At 37.9% G+C, this 13,090-nt stretch overlaps 1 protein-coding gene across 6 annotated transcripts in view; it reads right to left on the bottom strand.

Moving 5' to 3' along the window:
* Positions 1–13,090, bottom strand: part of ROS1 (ROS proto-oncogene 1, receptor tyrosine kinase) — an 81,247-nt gene that overhangs the window by 28,835 nt on the left and 39,322 nt on the right. For 5 of the 6 annotated variants that reach the window (XM_068677625.1, XM_068677628.1, XM_068677626.1 and 2 more), the window contains exons 29-35: positions 12,631–12,772; positions 7,988–8,220; positions 5,926–6,102; positions 4,705–4,879; positions 4,100–4,217; positions 1,058–1,245; positions 359–448 (exon numbers count right to left, since the gene is read on the bottom strand). In XM_068677625.1, coding sequence (XP_068533726.1) covers positions 359–448; positions 1,058–1,245; positions 4,100–4,217; positions 4,705–4,879; positions 5,926–6,102; positions 7,988–8,220; positions 12,631–12,772 — 1,123 coding nt within the window. The remainder of the gene's footprint in view (positions 1–358; positions 449–1,057; positions 1,246–4,099; positions 4,218–4,704; positions 4,880–5,925; positions 6,103–7,987; positions 8,221–12,630; positions 12,773–13,090) is intronic. The other variant, XM_068677629.1, reaches the window with a different exon arrangement.

Raw genomic sequence — 13,090 nt, 5'->3', positions numbered from 1 at the left:
GTAGAAGAGGAAAAAAATGGGAACTTTTGAAGAACAAGTGCAGTACCCAACTCGAGAATTACAAAGTACAAGTTTTCATAAGGATACAGGAATGTCAGAGCTCCTTCAACATTTCTGTGCTCTCCCTGCAAGGAATCAACGGCAAGAAATGCCTGAGGATAGAATCCTAGATACTGAAAGCGTAGCCAACTATCTCTAGGGTTTTGAAAGATGAAAGCTCACAAATTCCCCCCAGCTCCCACACTGGGGATTGTTCAGCATTTCCCTAAACCTGGAGGCCCATTATCCCCTGTTCTCTGTACTACCTTTTGCTGGGGTCTGGCAAACCAAAGATATGCAAAAAAATTCAGCCACATACCGAAACTGAACAGCATAACCATACACAAGCCCAGCACAACTGCTCCAATCACAGCAACAGTATCAATGATGTCTGGGTAGGTCACAGTATCTGTTAAATAGAAGAGGAAAACTGGTAAATGTCTGTGTACATGAACCATATCAATATGACAGAGCTGAGTATACCTGAGAGGACCCTTTAGCTGCTTGTTGTTTAAATGTTTTGCTTTCTACAAAGCTCTCTTATAGGCTATATGGAGACATCTACATTTGGTCAAACTAATTCTTCTCCCCTAGGTCTGAAGTATTTTTGCAGTGATGACCTACTGCATGTATGTAACAAGAAAGCACTAATCACTTGACCACTCACAATGGGATTTTCAAAAACACCTCCAGTGTGTAGGTCTAACATTTGGCTGGTGGCAAGAAGTAATTTTCACATCTTAACCCAGCACAGAAGCTTGCATTTACTTCAAGAATCATACTATGATGCACAATGTAGGGCCACAGAGACAAATCAATATAAAGGAGCAGAAACAAAGTTCAGGCCCATGGTGAGCTGGGCTCACCATATGAATGTTACCATATGATCAGCCACTTAGACACATTATTTTACTTGTGCAGCAAATCCATCATAAAATAGCAGGTCTCTCTTCAGAAATAAGTATAATTACTCTGAATAAAACACTTGATTAACAGAATAAGAAAGTGCAGGACATACCTTTACTCAACACAATATCTTTGCTCGTGTCACTGTATTCACCAAGGCCAAGCATGTTTGCAGCTGCTGCTCTAAACTGGAAAGTTCCTTCTAGGTTCTTGGCCTTCCATGTGCAAATACTGGCACAGGAGCCATTATAAACCACCACCCACAAGGACTTCATTTTGTTGGTGCTGTCAGTCTGCTTCCTACAACAGGCACATCAAAATTACCTCTGTATGTTAATGCAGTGAGGGCTGCTTACTGCTTCTTCCCCCTTCTTCAGTTTCACAGCCTTCACAAAATCTCTCTGCCTGCATGAAAGCTCAACCTAGTCATGGAGTCCTGGCTACAGTGCAGAAAATTGCACCATGCCATTTCAGCCATGCTAGGAATCACAGATCTTTCGCTTGTCATGGGAAATGTAATGCTAGAACATTTTAGACATACAAAGCTACAACACATTTTCACCTGTTTCAGTGCACAACTTAGAGCCAAGATTTCAAAACATTCTTATTTAGCTTTCAGGGAAAAAAAAAAAAAATGTGTACTGTTAGAAGTTTTTGCTTTCCTGGGCCTAGAGTAACCCAGTGGCTCTTGTGCATCAGGTTTCACAAGCTAAACAGGAAGCAAGTCATTGGCAGTGAAGACACAATTCTTTAGCTAGCCAGTTTCCCATAGTATCTGCTGACTGCTGCGTATATTTCTTCCTTTCCCCATTGGACTGAGATTGATTGCTCACAATAAATTCAGAGGTGATTATTCACCAACCAAAAGAAGACCACGTATTTAAACTTGAAAGGCCATATCTGAAATATCATTTCATGTCACACAGGACTGTAATATTTCATGTGAAATGACCTTCATAAGCATGTCAATCATTCTGCCAACATACTTCAATGCAGAAAAAAAAAAAGGCCAAATATTTCTAAACCAAAAAGACATGTGAAAACTATATGTTCATGTTCACATCCCTATCATAGCTGTATGAAAAACAGGGGTTGTTTCAAAGGGCTATGCAAATATTTTCTAGAATACTATAGGTCTGACTTTACCTTTTTCTAACCAGTGTAAAAGTACCATAAAGTTCAAAGTCAAAGTCAGTCAAAAACACCAGTGTATGCACATTCAAACTGCATGAGAAAAGTATATTTTGTTAAACTAAAAAAAAAAAAGCTTCAGTGATACAGTATGATTCAGAGATGAACACGAAGCTGGGGCCTGGAGAACACAGCGACTAAAGCACAACCCCAACACAGGCCAAGGGACTGTCCTTTCTTTTCCCATCCAAAGCAAGCCAGGTACAATGTGGCTGCTGGCATATCAAAATTATTGTGGTCTCATAGCATGCAGGTCAGTGCTGATGTACACTCACAGAACTGTATGGAAGCTTACAGCACCAGGAAAATATGTCTGGGTGAAAACTTATATAAGTAAAGTATGCTCAACTCCACAGCGCTGTCAGTCGTTAACTTTCATAAGCACCAAGTTAACTGAGGAAAAATAAATACCAGCTGAGTTTAAAACTTTGCTTCCCTCTATCACTGCTCATTTAAAACATTATAGGAATATCCCAGCAAATGGAATCTCTTCAGTTTTAAATAGTGCCTAAATTAAGCCTTGCACTGACTGCCTTAAACAGACCTCTCCAGAGTTGTGGTCAAAAAAATAAGAAATTTCAAAGTCACTGCCCTCATTAATATACTGTAACCCATCCATACAACCTTGACAATGCTAGTGCAGGAATAAGTGTGAATTAACACTCCGCGGATGCCTAATGAGTGTTATACGTATACTCCAGAAGATCTGTATTTGCTGACAGAGCACTATAAAAATCATCTAGTCATCCCATGTTGGTGGGAATAGCTTATGATCCCTTTTGACAACTTTATAACAGCTTTCTGTGGGCCCCTTGAATGCTAATATATTTCTACATACATTTTAGCTGTGAATATTTACTGAATGCTTGAAAATTCAGATTTGAAAGTATTTCTGAGTCTTCTAATCAACAATATATATCCAAATACATGTATCTGGATACAACCATGTATTTCAGGGTTGGTCTGGAAATGTTGCTAGTTTATATTTTCTTCTATGTTTCCTAGAAATTTATGGAAACAACGGCTACTTGTATTACCCAAGGAAGAGATCCTATGGGAATGGCTGTTTCCATCATTGACATTTCACTCGTCCCACCAGGACCAAACCAAAAGCCCTTGAGATCTCAGATCCATATTTCCAAAAATGATTAGTTGTATCAGGCATACTTCAAATTGTCCAGTTTCAAAAAGAAGTGATGAAGCATAATTTTAACACAGCCCCATAAACCTTCTGAAAAATCAGAACAAATTTAATTGTCTCAAGTTGGATACTCAAAAATGGAGAAAACAAAAAGTGCTAGTCACCTCAGAAATTCCTTTTGCTCTTAGTCTGTACAAAAGTCCAAGCAAACATAATTTTAAAAACATAAGCAATAAACTCTGAGGGATTTTCCAAAATATACATATTGGTTTGGGCTCAAAGGGCAGCTCAAAACTTATTTCTTAGCTAGCACACCAAAGTTGAGGCATGTGTTGCAGGCCTCGCCTGTGACTGCTACACTAATTTCCCAAGACACAGGCTTGCAGACCATGTGAGTTGGTTACTCTGGCAGTGGCAGAGTAGCCATCCTGCTCTCTGTAACTTTCTATAGCCCACCCTCCCATCACCCTTGTCTTCACAACATGCAGCTTTCACAGCCAGGTACTGCTGGGAGGCTTTGTCTGCCTCTCAGCAGGGAGAGCACGCATGCAGAATATCTGCTGCTTCCCATGGACCTCGCTCACATCGCTTCTGGTTGCCCTTTTCTCTTAGAGGTAGACAGAGATTTTCCCAGGCCTGTGGATGAACAGCACTCCAGTGCTTCCGTGGAAGGAAATGGATGACATCCTTGGCACCCAAATTAGCCCACCTGTGCATGTAGCTGGAACAGCCAGACACAACTGCTAGGAAAGCCTCCCCCTGCTTACCCAGGTTTGTTCTGGGCTGCTCCCTGGGTGAAGAGTGTCTGCACACATGGCTTACCTGCTTTCTAAGATGTAGTAGGTCAAGTTGCTCCCATTGTCTTCAGCCTTTTCCCACTGTACAGAGTTTTGTGTGTTTTCTGCTCTTTTGGGGGTTCCTGGCTTACTAGGAACACCAGCTTTGACCAAACAGGGAAGAAAAAAGAAAAAAAAAAAAAAATTAAAACATGTATACCAAGACAAAGAGCTAACAGACATGGAACAAAATTTGGACATGTCCATGGCTGTTTGTATGTTCAGGTGAACCAAGAATCTAGATTAATAATCCCCATGGAGAATGAATCATTGGCTTTCTCTTTGTGATGGCCAAATTTCAAAATTTTCATTCCCATCCAGCCTTTCACAAGTAGCTGTGAGTTCGCATGTATATAGATATTTCATTTCAATTTCCCTCACTCTTTTCCTGTGCTACACTTGAACGTAAATCTTAATTTCTTTCCTCACATTACTTTTGCCAAGATGGTATATTTTTATTTATTTTGCAAACACACAAAACTATTGTCTCTTAGTATAAAAAAAAAATGCCTGCTTTTCAAAATATTGTGTTTGATTATTCATGTCCTAAAAATAGTCTTAGAATCTTGTTATTCTACACTATGTCCTTACCTGTTGTTTTAAAGATTGTTGAAGAGGAAATACTTTTCACTCCCGTAACGTATACTACTGTCGCTCTTAAAAGATAGTTGGTAGAAGGAAGAGTTCCTGTGAGATTACACGTGTAAATAAGACCTGCAGTGCTGCATGTAGTGCTTGCAGGAGAAAACCAGTCACTTTTTTGCCACTAGAAAAATAAAGTATCATTATGGTCAACATTCTTGCTCTACTGAAAGTATGTCCATCTCTGGATATATTAACTACTTTACCACCTTTTATTACAATAGGGGAGAGATTATGCATGTGTTGTTTCAATTACAGGACTTCATCTTCTTAGAGACTAAGGACACAAAAACTAGTTTTTTTCTTTGTTTTCAGGAGACCTACAAATCTTGGCAGCCATAAAGGACAACAGATTAAGTGACCCCTTTGCACAGCCAAAAGGAGCCTTCCCCTTGCTTATCTCTGTGCAGTTTATATTTCTGGATCACTGTGGTGACATGCCCATGAGTTCAGCTTGCCACGATGCAATTGAAAGGAGACAGTTTAGTTGAATTGTGCTATGACATTAGTTTTAGGGCAGATGGGAAATGTCTGGTATAGGCCTAATGGATCTGATTATCTATATTAAGGAATCTATGTGATCCAGATTAGCACATGACGTTTTCTGTGTCCAGTGGTCCAGAAAGTAAAACCTGAAGCTTCCATCCATGCTGCTGTCACTGCAGCGCTTCACCAGTCTGCACAACCAGGCCTGTTTTTCTCTTCAGCATTTCTCCTAACCTCTCTAACAGGAAAATAAAATGCCAGGTTGTAGCTGACATTTAGTGCTGAAAATCCTTTTCTTTACTTTCTTGTGCAGAGTGGACATACAATTTGTAACTACCAGCTGGGCTGGGGGAGGGCAGTGAGGAAAGAGGGAGGGGACTATACTGAAACAGGAGACCCAGGAGGAATTCTGGATGGGTCATCCAGGATGTCCTTTGGCACTGTGGAGCATTGAATGCTGCAGCTGCACTCCCCCCTTGTTCCTGGCAAATGCTGCCTCCATCCTGCCCCTTCTGAGTCACTAAGTCTGACGTCACCATGCCCAAATTAACCACTGAGGTTCTTCATAGATGTCCTGCCACCCTGTCTCGCTCACCAAGAGAGAAGTGGGTTAAGTTTGATCTGGAAAAAAAAAAAAATATATATATATATATATATACACAAACACCTCAGGAATATTTTTACCTTACGCAGCTCAAACCAGAAGCTGGTTCCATTGACATGCAGAGGAGCTTGCCATTCTAGCTGGAAACTGGTATTTCTGGGGAATATGTTGACAGGTGCAGGTGGAGTCTCAAAAGTTTTTGCAGTAACAGGGACACTTTCAGAAAACCAGTTCTCATTGGGATGAAAAGCAAGAACCTAGTAAGGAAAGAAATGAACTGCACAGTACCAGACCAGTTGGAAAAGGTAGCTTTAACAACTCAAAATGTTTGGAAGAATAGCTGTTTTCAATCAACACAATATTCAGGCAATATAGGATGAAACATTTTGAGTTCCACAGCTTCAGCATTACTAATCTTCAGGCTGGAAGTTCATGGTTTCTGGAGTCCCCCTCCTCAGAGTCTCTTCTGAGTTTCTCATTCCATCTTTCTACCAAGACTCTTCTCTTTTTAGACCTTTCCTAATTTCATAGGCTCTTACACCAGCACGCAGATGTTACATGTGCACATGCTGGTCAGTGTTCTACAATCACAAAAAGACGAGGTGAGAATGTGCCTTAGCACACTGCCTTCCAGTAAACCACAATTAAATATGACGTGTTTGGGTATGCATACTTACATACATTCATATAGGTTTATATGTGTATGTATATATACATATATATTCCTCATTACACCACCTAAATTATTAACAAAAGCACAAAATCAAATTTAGGACAGAACAGATCCCCTCCAGCCATCAGCTGAATGTTCCCGTAGGCCAAGGGTGAATTCTGAAAACCACTCTAACTACGTGCATTTGTGATGGACTCTGCAGTGTGAATTCTGCAGGCAACATGTACTTGGCTGACTTCTAAAATGTCTCTCTGATGATAATCCTGTTGTCCAGGTACATCATTTATTCTTTTCCTTTTAACATAAAATTGTCATCTGTAAAGGAAGAAGCAGTATGTTTTGTTCTTATGAACTCGCACTGCACATTTTTTTTCCCATATTTTCCTCTAGTTGCTTGTGTACCAATTATTTATCATTTTGTTCCAACGTAGTCCTACTGAAAATATACATAATAATGCATTCAGCTATCGCAGTTACACAAAGTGGTCTATAATTTCCTTTTTGAAGCTAGGAGTGACATTTTCTTTTTGCCAATTCAATGGGACTTCCTTGCTTCCAAAAATTGTAGAAGATAATCTTGAATGTTTACAGACAATTTTTAAACAGATCCTTGATGTTTTAAATACATCTAACTTTTATAAATATTCTTTAAGATGATGTTTCATCCAAATTTATTGTGCAACCCTTGGTTTCATGCCATTGAGTTAAATACCTAGATATAGGTCTCCTGTTCCTCAAAAAAAAATAAATTAAAAAGTACTAGATACTGCAACCTATTCTTCCTACATTTTCTTGGTTGTATCACCATATTAAACTATTTTCTCTTATTCTTATGGCAGTGACCTACCAGATACTTTTTTGTTTTATTGGACTAAGATAATTTTTTTTCCCCTAAGGAAAAATTATTTTTTTAAAAAACAGCTGGTGAAATGGCTGAGCCTGCTATTAATAGTAACAATAGAGAGTTCCCCGGTATCGAAATGTTCAGACCTTTTGCTTTCCCAAGAAAAAAAATAATAATAATTTCACTGTGACCTATTTGCATTTGCATAGCCTTGTTTATTGCATTTTGCAAGCATTTTACAATTAGGCCACAGTTCTAGGCCCCCTCCTTGGAGAACAGAGGTTTTCCATCAGTTGACCCTCTCTTCGCATGTTCAGAGTAATTCCAGCAACTATCAGAGCAATTACAGCAGGATTACAGCAGAAACCTCTATTTACTTTTGAGAGCTGTGATATGGTCCCCTAATAAAAAAGATCTCAGTTTTAAGGATTTCACCTGATAAACCCATGTAGGAATAAGCTGTTATACTTAATTTTCCTTAATCAGAAGAGTAAAAGACTGAGAGAACTCTGACAAGTTTTGAATTCATATTTTCAAAACACGCATATAGATTTATAGAATGGCAATTTAACAACTTCCAGATTAGTGAACAAACAGGTTGTGATTATACTATTTATCGTTATACCTTGAATAAATTGTTTGTTCCGGACTGGAGTCCAGTGACAGACCAAGCAAGTGTCCCATTTGGAAATTCACTTTTTCGTAAGGGTGTTGCTGGGAAAGGAGATAAAAAATTGACAGATATTTGATAGCGGATGGATTCCAGAGGTCCATTTGGCTTCAGAGGTTCACTCCAAGATATGTTGATAGTGGTATCAGACAAAACCACTGCCTTAATGGAATCAACTGCCTCTGGTACTGAAACAAAAAGGAAAATGAATCTACCTTTAAATATCAGTCTCACTAGAGTTGTTTTGTTTGTCTTATTTTTAGAGAAATAAAGACATGTCATTGAGGAAGGAAAACAAATTATAAATATGTGTATATGTTAGTATCCTTGGCTATTGTACCATGTAAGTAAGCAAAAAAATAATAAAAATAATAATAATTAAAAAAACCTGTCATATACCTATATGTCCTATACCATTATAGTCATATCGCAAAACTCCTCTTCTCTCCTACTTTACTAATCAGTGTCAGATGTGAGTTTGTGATGATGTTTACTTGGTTATACACTAAAAAAGTACCTGTCCACTATCCCAACTGGAAAGTCTTTTTTTAAACACAAAAGTCTGAAAGAAGAAAAACCTAAATTTGAAAATATCTGGTAATACTAGTTAAAAGATACTTTCAAAGATACATTAAATCACTGAGCTTGGGCTCTAAAAATTGTGCAGTTCCAATATAGTGTGAAACTGATTTATTTTTAGTCTGATCTAAAAATTAGAAGTTAGAAGTTAAAGTTTCACTTTATACCAAAACCTCTAGAAAAATTAAGTTATTGCATAGATTCTATGTATTCTCCTTTCTTTAAAAGAAATCATTAAACTCAGGACATCTCGTATATCATGAGCTTGGCCTTTGACAGAAAGTTTAAATTCACCTAAGATGTCACTGTTAATCATAATTCAAGAGAAGATAGATAATAACATAGCAAAACATTGCATATCCACCTAATATAATAAGCTTTCTAAATTTTGGAGATGCGCTAAATCCATTATCTGTGGTGAACAGAAATACTGTATTCTGGACTGCCAGTAACTTACACACACACAAAAAAAAAAAAGAAAAAAAAAAATTGCAAATACACCATGTAAGTATGATGGAATGAAAAGGACTATTAGATAAAAAAAAAAGAACCCCCCCAAGCTCATTTTTCATCAGTCCATATATTCTTCAGTTTTTTGTTTTGTCCAGTTTAGAATGTAAAAAACTGGGTTGTTGTAGGTCTGTTGTCCATGCCAGCTGGTTAGTCACTAACCTGTTTTTTTGAAAAAAGCGATCCTTCTATTGAATCGTTGAGATAACAAACTTTGAACTGGTATATGGAATGCCCCAACTCGGCTTTTTTTTTTTTTTTTTTCTATTGAATTTCTGGATAGGTAAAAAGCTAAAGTTTGCTACACTATCTAGGTTCCCCACATATCAGAATGATGAGAATGTATGCTATAATTTATACGTCCCCAGCAAGACTGCAGGTTAGTTAAGTGAAATGTGCAGAAGCCACAGTGGTAAAGAAGACAAATTTCTTGTTTCACTAGCTAAAAGATATGTGGAGGAAGAGTGACACTCTGTGGCAAGAGCAATGCATTTATTTTTCCAAGTTGTTTTTTTTTTTTTTTCATTCCTCTGTCTTACTGTTTGTTTAAAAGTAAAGATTAATCCAAGCTTCTTTCATTTCATTACAGAATTGAGGGAAAGACAGAGGGAATGCACACAGCTTCAGAGGTGTGAAATAGCATACACACTTCAAGTGGCTCTAGTAGCGTCTGATTACAATTTAAACTAGCAGTTACATTCATGAAATTGAGAACATAGGTGCTGGGACACATACACATTCTAGTCACAGCCAGTTGGAAAATTTTCAACAAACTGTGAAAAGATCTGAATGTTGATAAAAATACCTATTAAAATGCTCATGTTTTGGGATATGTTTTTTTTTTGCTTGATTTTTGTTTGTTTGTTTGTTTGTTTGTTTTTGTTTTAGGACTTTATTTTGCTTTGGTCGTACTGTTTTATTTTGCCCTGACTAGATAAGCCTGTTCTGAGTTTCATGTTTCATTTGACTTGAGCCTGAAAAATTCCATTTCAGTGGTGCAACCCAGTCTCCCATTTCATATTCTACCTTTATATTCCTCCATGGAAAGTGTGTACATTGCCGTAGGATGGCTCAGTTTACTACACAAAGAAGCAAAAGTGTGAATTCCTGCCACATCTCAATAATATTCAATCTTATTCAATCGTGGATCATACAAATTTTACAGTGGATTTCCCTGCAAAGAATTGAAATCCACTGATCATTGGCCATCTTTTCTTACCTTCTGCAATGGACTATTTAGAGATATGCTAATAGTATTCAGAGATCTACAAAGGATGTGACTCTATTTGCGTGATGCTGCAGACACTGAGATATCCAATTAAGTGATAAAAAAATAGCAGGGTTGGAAGATAACTTCTAAAGTATATCAGGTTTCTACCCAAAAGAAGAGTGGCAGCATGCCTCCACCTCGTTTCACTTTTCTTTCTGGGACTTGACAAGAGCTTCAGGAAAACTGGAATGATAGCTGTCCAACGGTGCAAACAGGAGAGTGATGTAGGGGGTGGGCAGAAGTATTTTCCTGCCCTGATTAAGGCATTTCAAACTACAGCAGACATCTAGCTCAGACTAGTAAGGTTATCAAATAAAATTAAAGCTTAAATTGTCTCCCTACAGATCTCAGTTGCCCTTTTGGCATTTGAGGGCCATTTTGGTATCAAGGCGAATGGGGGCAAGACTCACATCTACATTAAAGTGCAGCAGAGTCAAGTTTCCTCCCTATGCCATGTCCCATGTTTCATCAACTATGACAAGATAAGCAGTTGGTAGGTTTGCACTCAAATAAGGGTCTGAATCTACCAACTTAAACATTATTGCTTTTTTCTAGTTAGAAAGGGAACTAACGCATTATCAGACCTCTGTTCTGCATTGGGAACTCCAGAACAGGGTGGAGAGGATAACTGTGAAGGTAAAGGGTGGAGAATAAATGTAAGAAAGTGAGGAGAAGAAACAGTAAGATACATGCTAGTGATCAGACAACATAGTAGCATGCTACCTGCAGCTGAATAATTAACGTTGGCTGAGTAGTCATAAATTCCCCATAATGTAACACAGTCCACAGATCAACAGCATAAGTGTTACAGAAATTCCTCATATCCTGTTCTGGAGAATGTGTCCTAAATAAGTGTATTTAACATGACAGTTATCTAAAAGAGCGCTGAAGTGACAAACAGTCCTTTGGAGTATATCAGCAGAAAGGGAGAGTTGCAAAATCCTACACTCAAAGCAGAAAGTGGAGGAGATGTTAACCAAAACACTTTTCTTGAGCTCATCATCAGCTAATACACAAATATATTATGTGAGGTGAATACTGACTTCATAAACTAGACACACTACAGAAGCACAGGCCCAGCTCTGAAATAATAAAAAAACAGACTGAATAACAAGCTATATATATATGTACATTAACCATTCTTGACCACTCCTTCTTTTCTCTTTACTTTAATTTCTCATTCTTGTTTCAAAAGCAACTTTGCACTTAGCGGAAGACCCTTAAAACAAAATACACCTTTCACTTTCACTGTCTTGTCTCTTATGGAGAGCACTGAGCAGGTTTTCCCAAATGCAGCCTTGGCCTGTCATGTTGTAAATGCTTCATGCTTTTCTAGAAAGGGAGCTGTGCTCCTGTCATCTTTTTCTAGGGTGGAGTTACTTGTTTCCCTAGACACTGCTACAAGTTCATGGCCCTGTCCTCTCCCACTGCATCAGTGGGTCACACCTCATCACACAGCACAGAGATAGCTGTGCTTCAGTAAAACTGCTTTTAGCTGCCTAGTCATCATATCTTAGGCTCTAGCCTTCACCCATACTTCCCTCAGCTGTCCTCTCCCACTCAAGTTTCTTAGCAGTCTTCTGCCATAATTAGAGAAATTGACAGATGTATTTATTTATCTATTTTAGCTAATCCCTAACAAGTCATCTCTCGACACTAAATGGCACAGTGAACACTCAAGTCAAAAGGACTATTCTAGCTTTCTTCTTCTAATATGAAAGGGACTGAGAAGGGCACAACAAAATTTTTACAACCTCCAGAAGAGATGCTATTGGCACTCAGACAAAGAGATGTAAAAACGAAGTGTTGTCTCTATAGACTGATATACAATAAAACAATTCTGCATTGTCCTAAGAAACAGTAATTATGAGTACAATGTCAATCCAAGGGAAAAAATCTTAATGCTGCATATCTAACACACATTTAAATATATATAATTGCACATACACTCAAACAAAACTTATTGAAAATATGATCTAAGGCAGAAACTGCAACTGCTTAGTCATTTTATCCATAGTTTATCTTTCCACAGGAAGCCAATAAGTGAAAACATTAAAGAGCATACACATTTATTATGACTTTTACAGATTCATCAAGTTTGGTCTCCAAATCCTTCTGAAGATCTAGACAGGTTATATTTTGAGCAGAGAATTTATCTATTGTCTGATTTGCAAACCAAACACTTTCTTTAAATGAGATGAGAATTCTATTCAAAACTAGAATAAAATGTGAAACAAACCTCCATATAGAGTTGTGCCAATTGTTTCCTTTCCCATGGCCAGCTCTTCATGATCTGAATAGTAGTTTTTCACTGCAACTTGTATGACATAACTTGAAAATGGCTGTAGGTTGTCTATGACATCTATAGGTCCCTGAAATTCCTGTGATTAGAAATCAGATAACAAATATGTATTGTCAGAAAATACTCACTTGTCACACCAATTATCTGTCAATGAATCAAAGAACAATAGAATGTTTTGGGTTGGGAGGGACATTAAAGATCATCTAGTCCCAACAGGATTTTAGCAAGGACGTGTTAAAAGGTAGAGGAGTACTTGTACAAAGAAAAGCTAAGAAATTTACCACTTAGCAAATACGAATCAGAATTACTATGGGATATGTAGAACTGGAAAAACTCTCTGCTAGAAAGTTACAGAATGGTTTATAAAGTGATTAGAAGTATTAGAAGTGGTATCATG

Source organism: Anas acuta, chromosome 3, assembly GCF_963932015.1.
Source record: "Anas acuta chromosome 3, bAnaAcu1.1, whole genome shotgun sequence".
Lineage (NCBI taxonomy): Eukaryota > Metazoa > Chordata > Aves > Anseriformes > Anatidae > Anas > Anas acuta.
The sequence above is the reverse complement of the archived record's forward strand: the minus strand, read 5'-3'. Positions and strand labels throughout refer to the sequence as shown.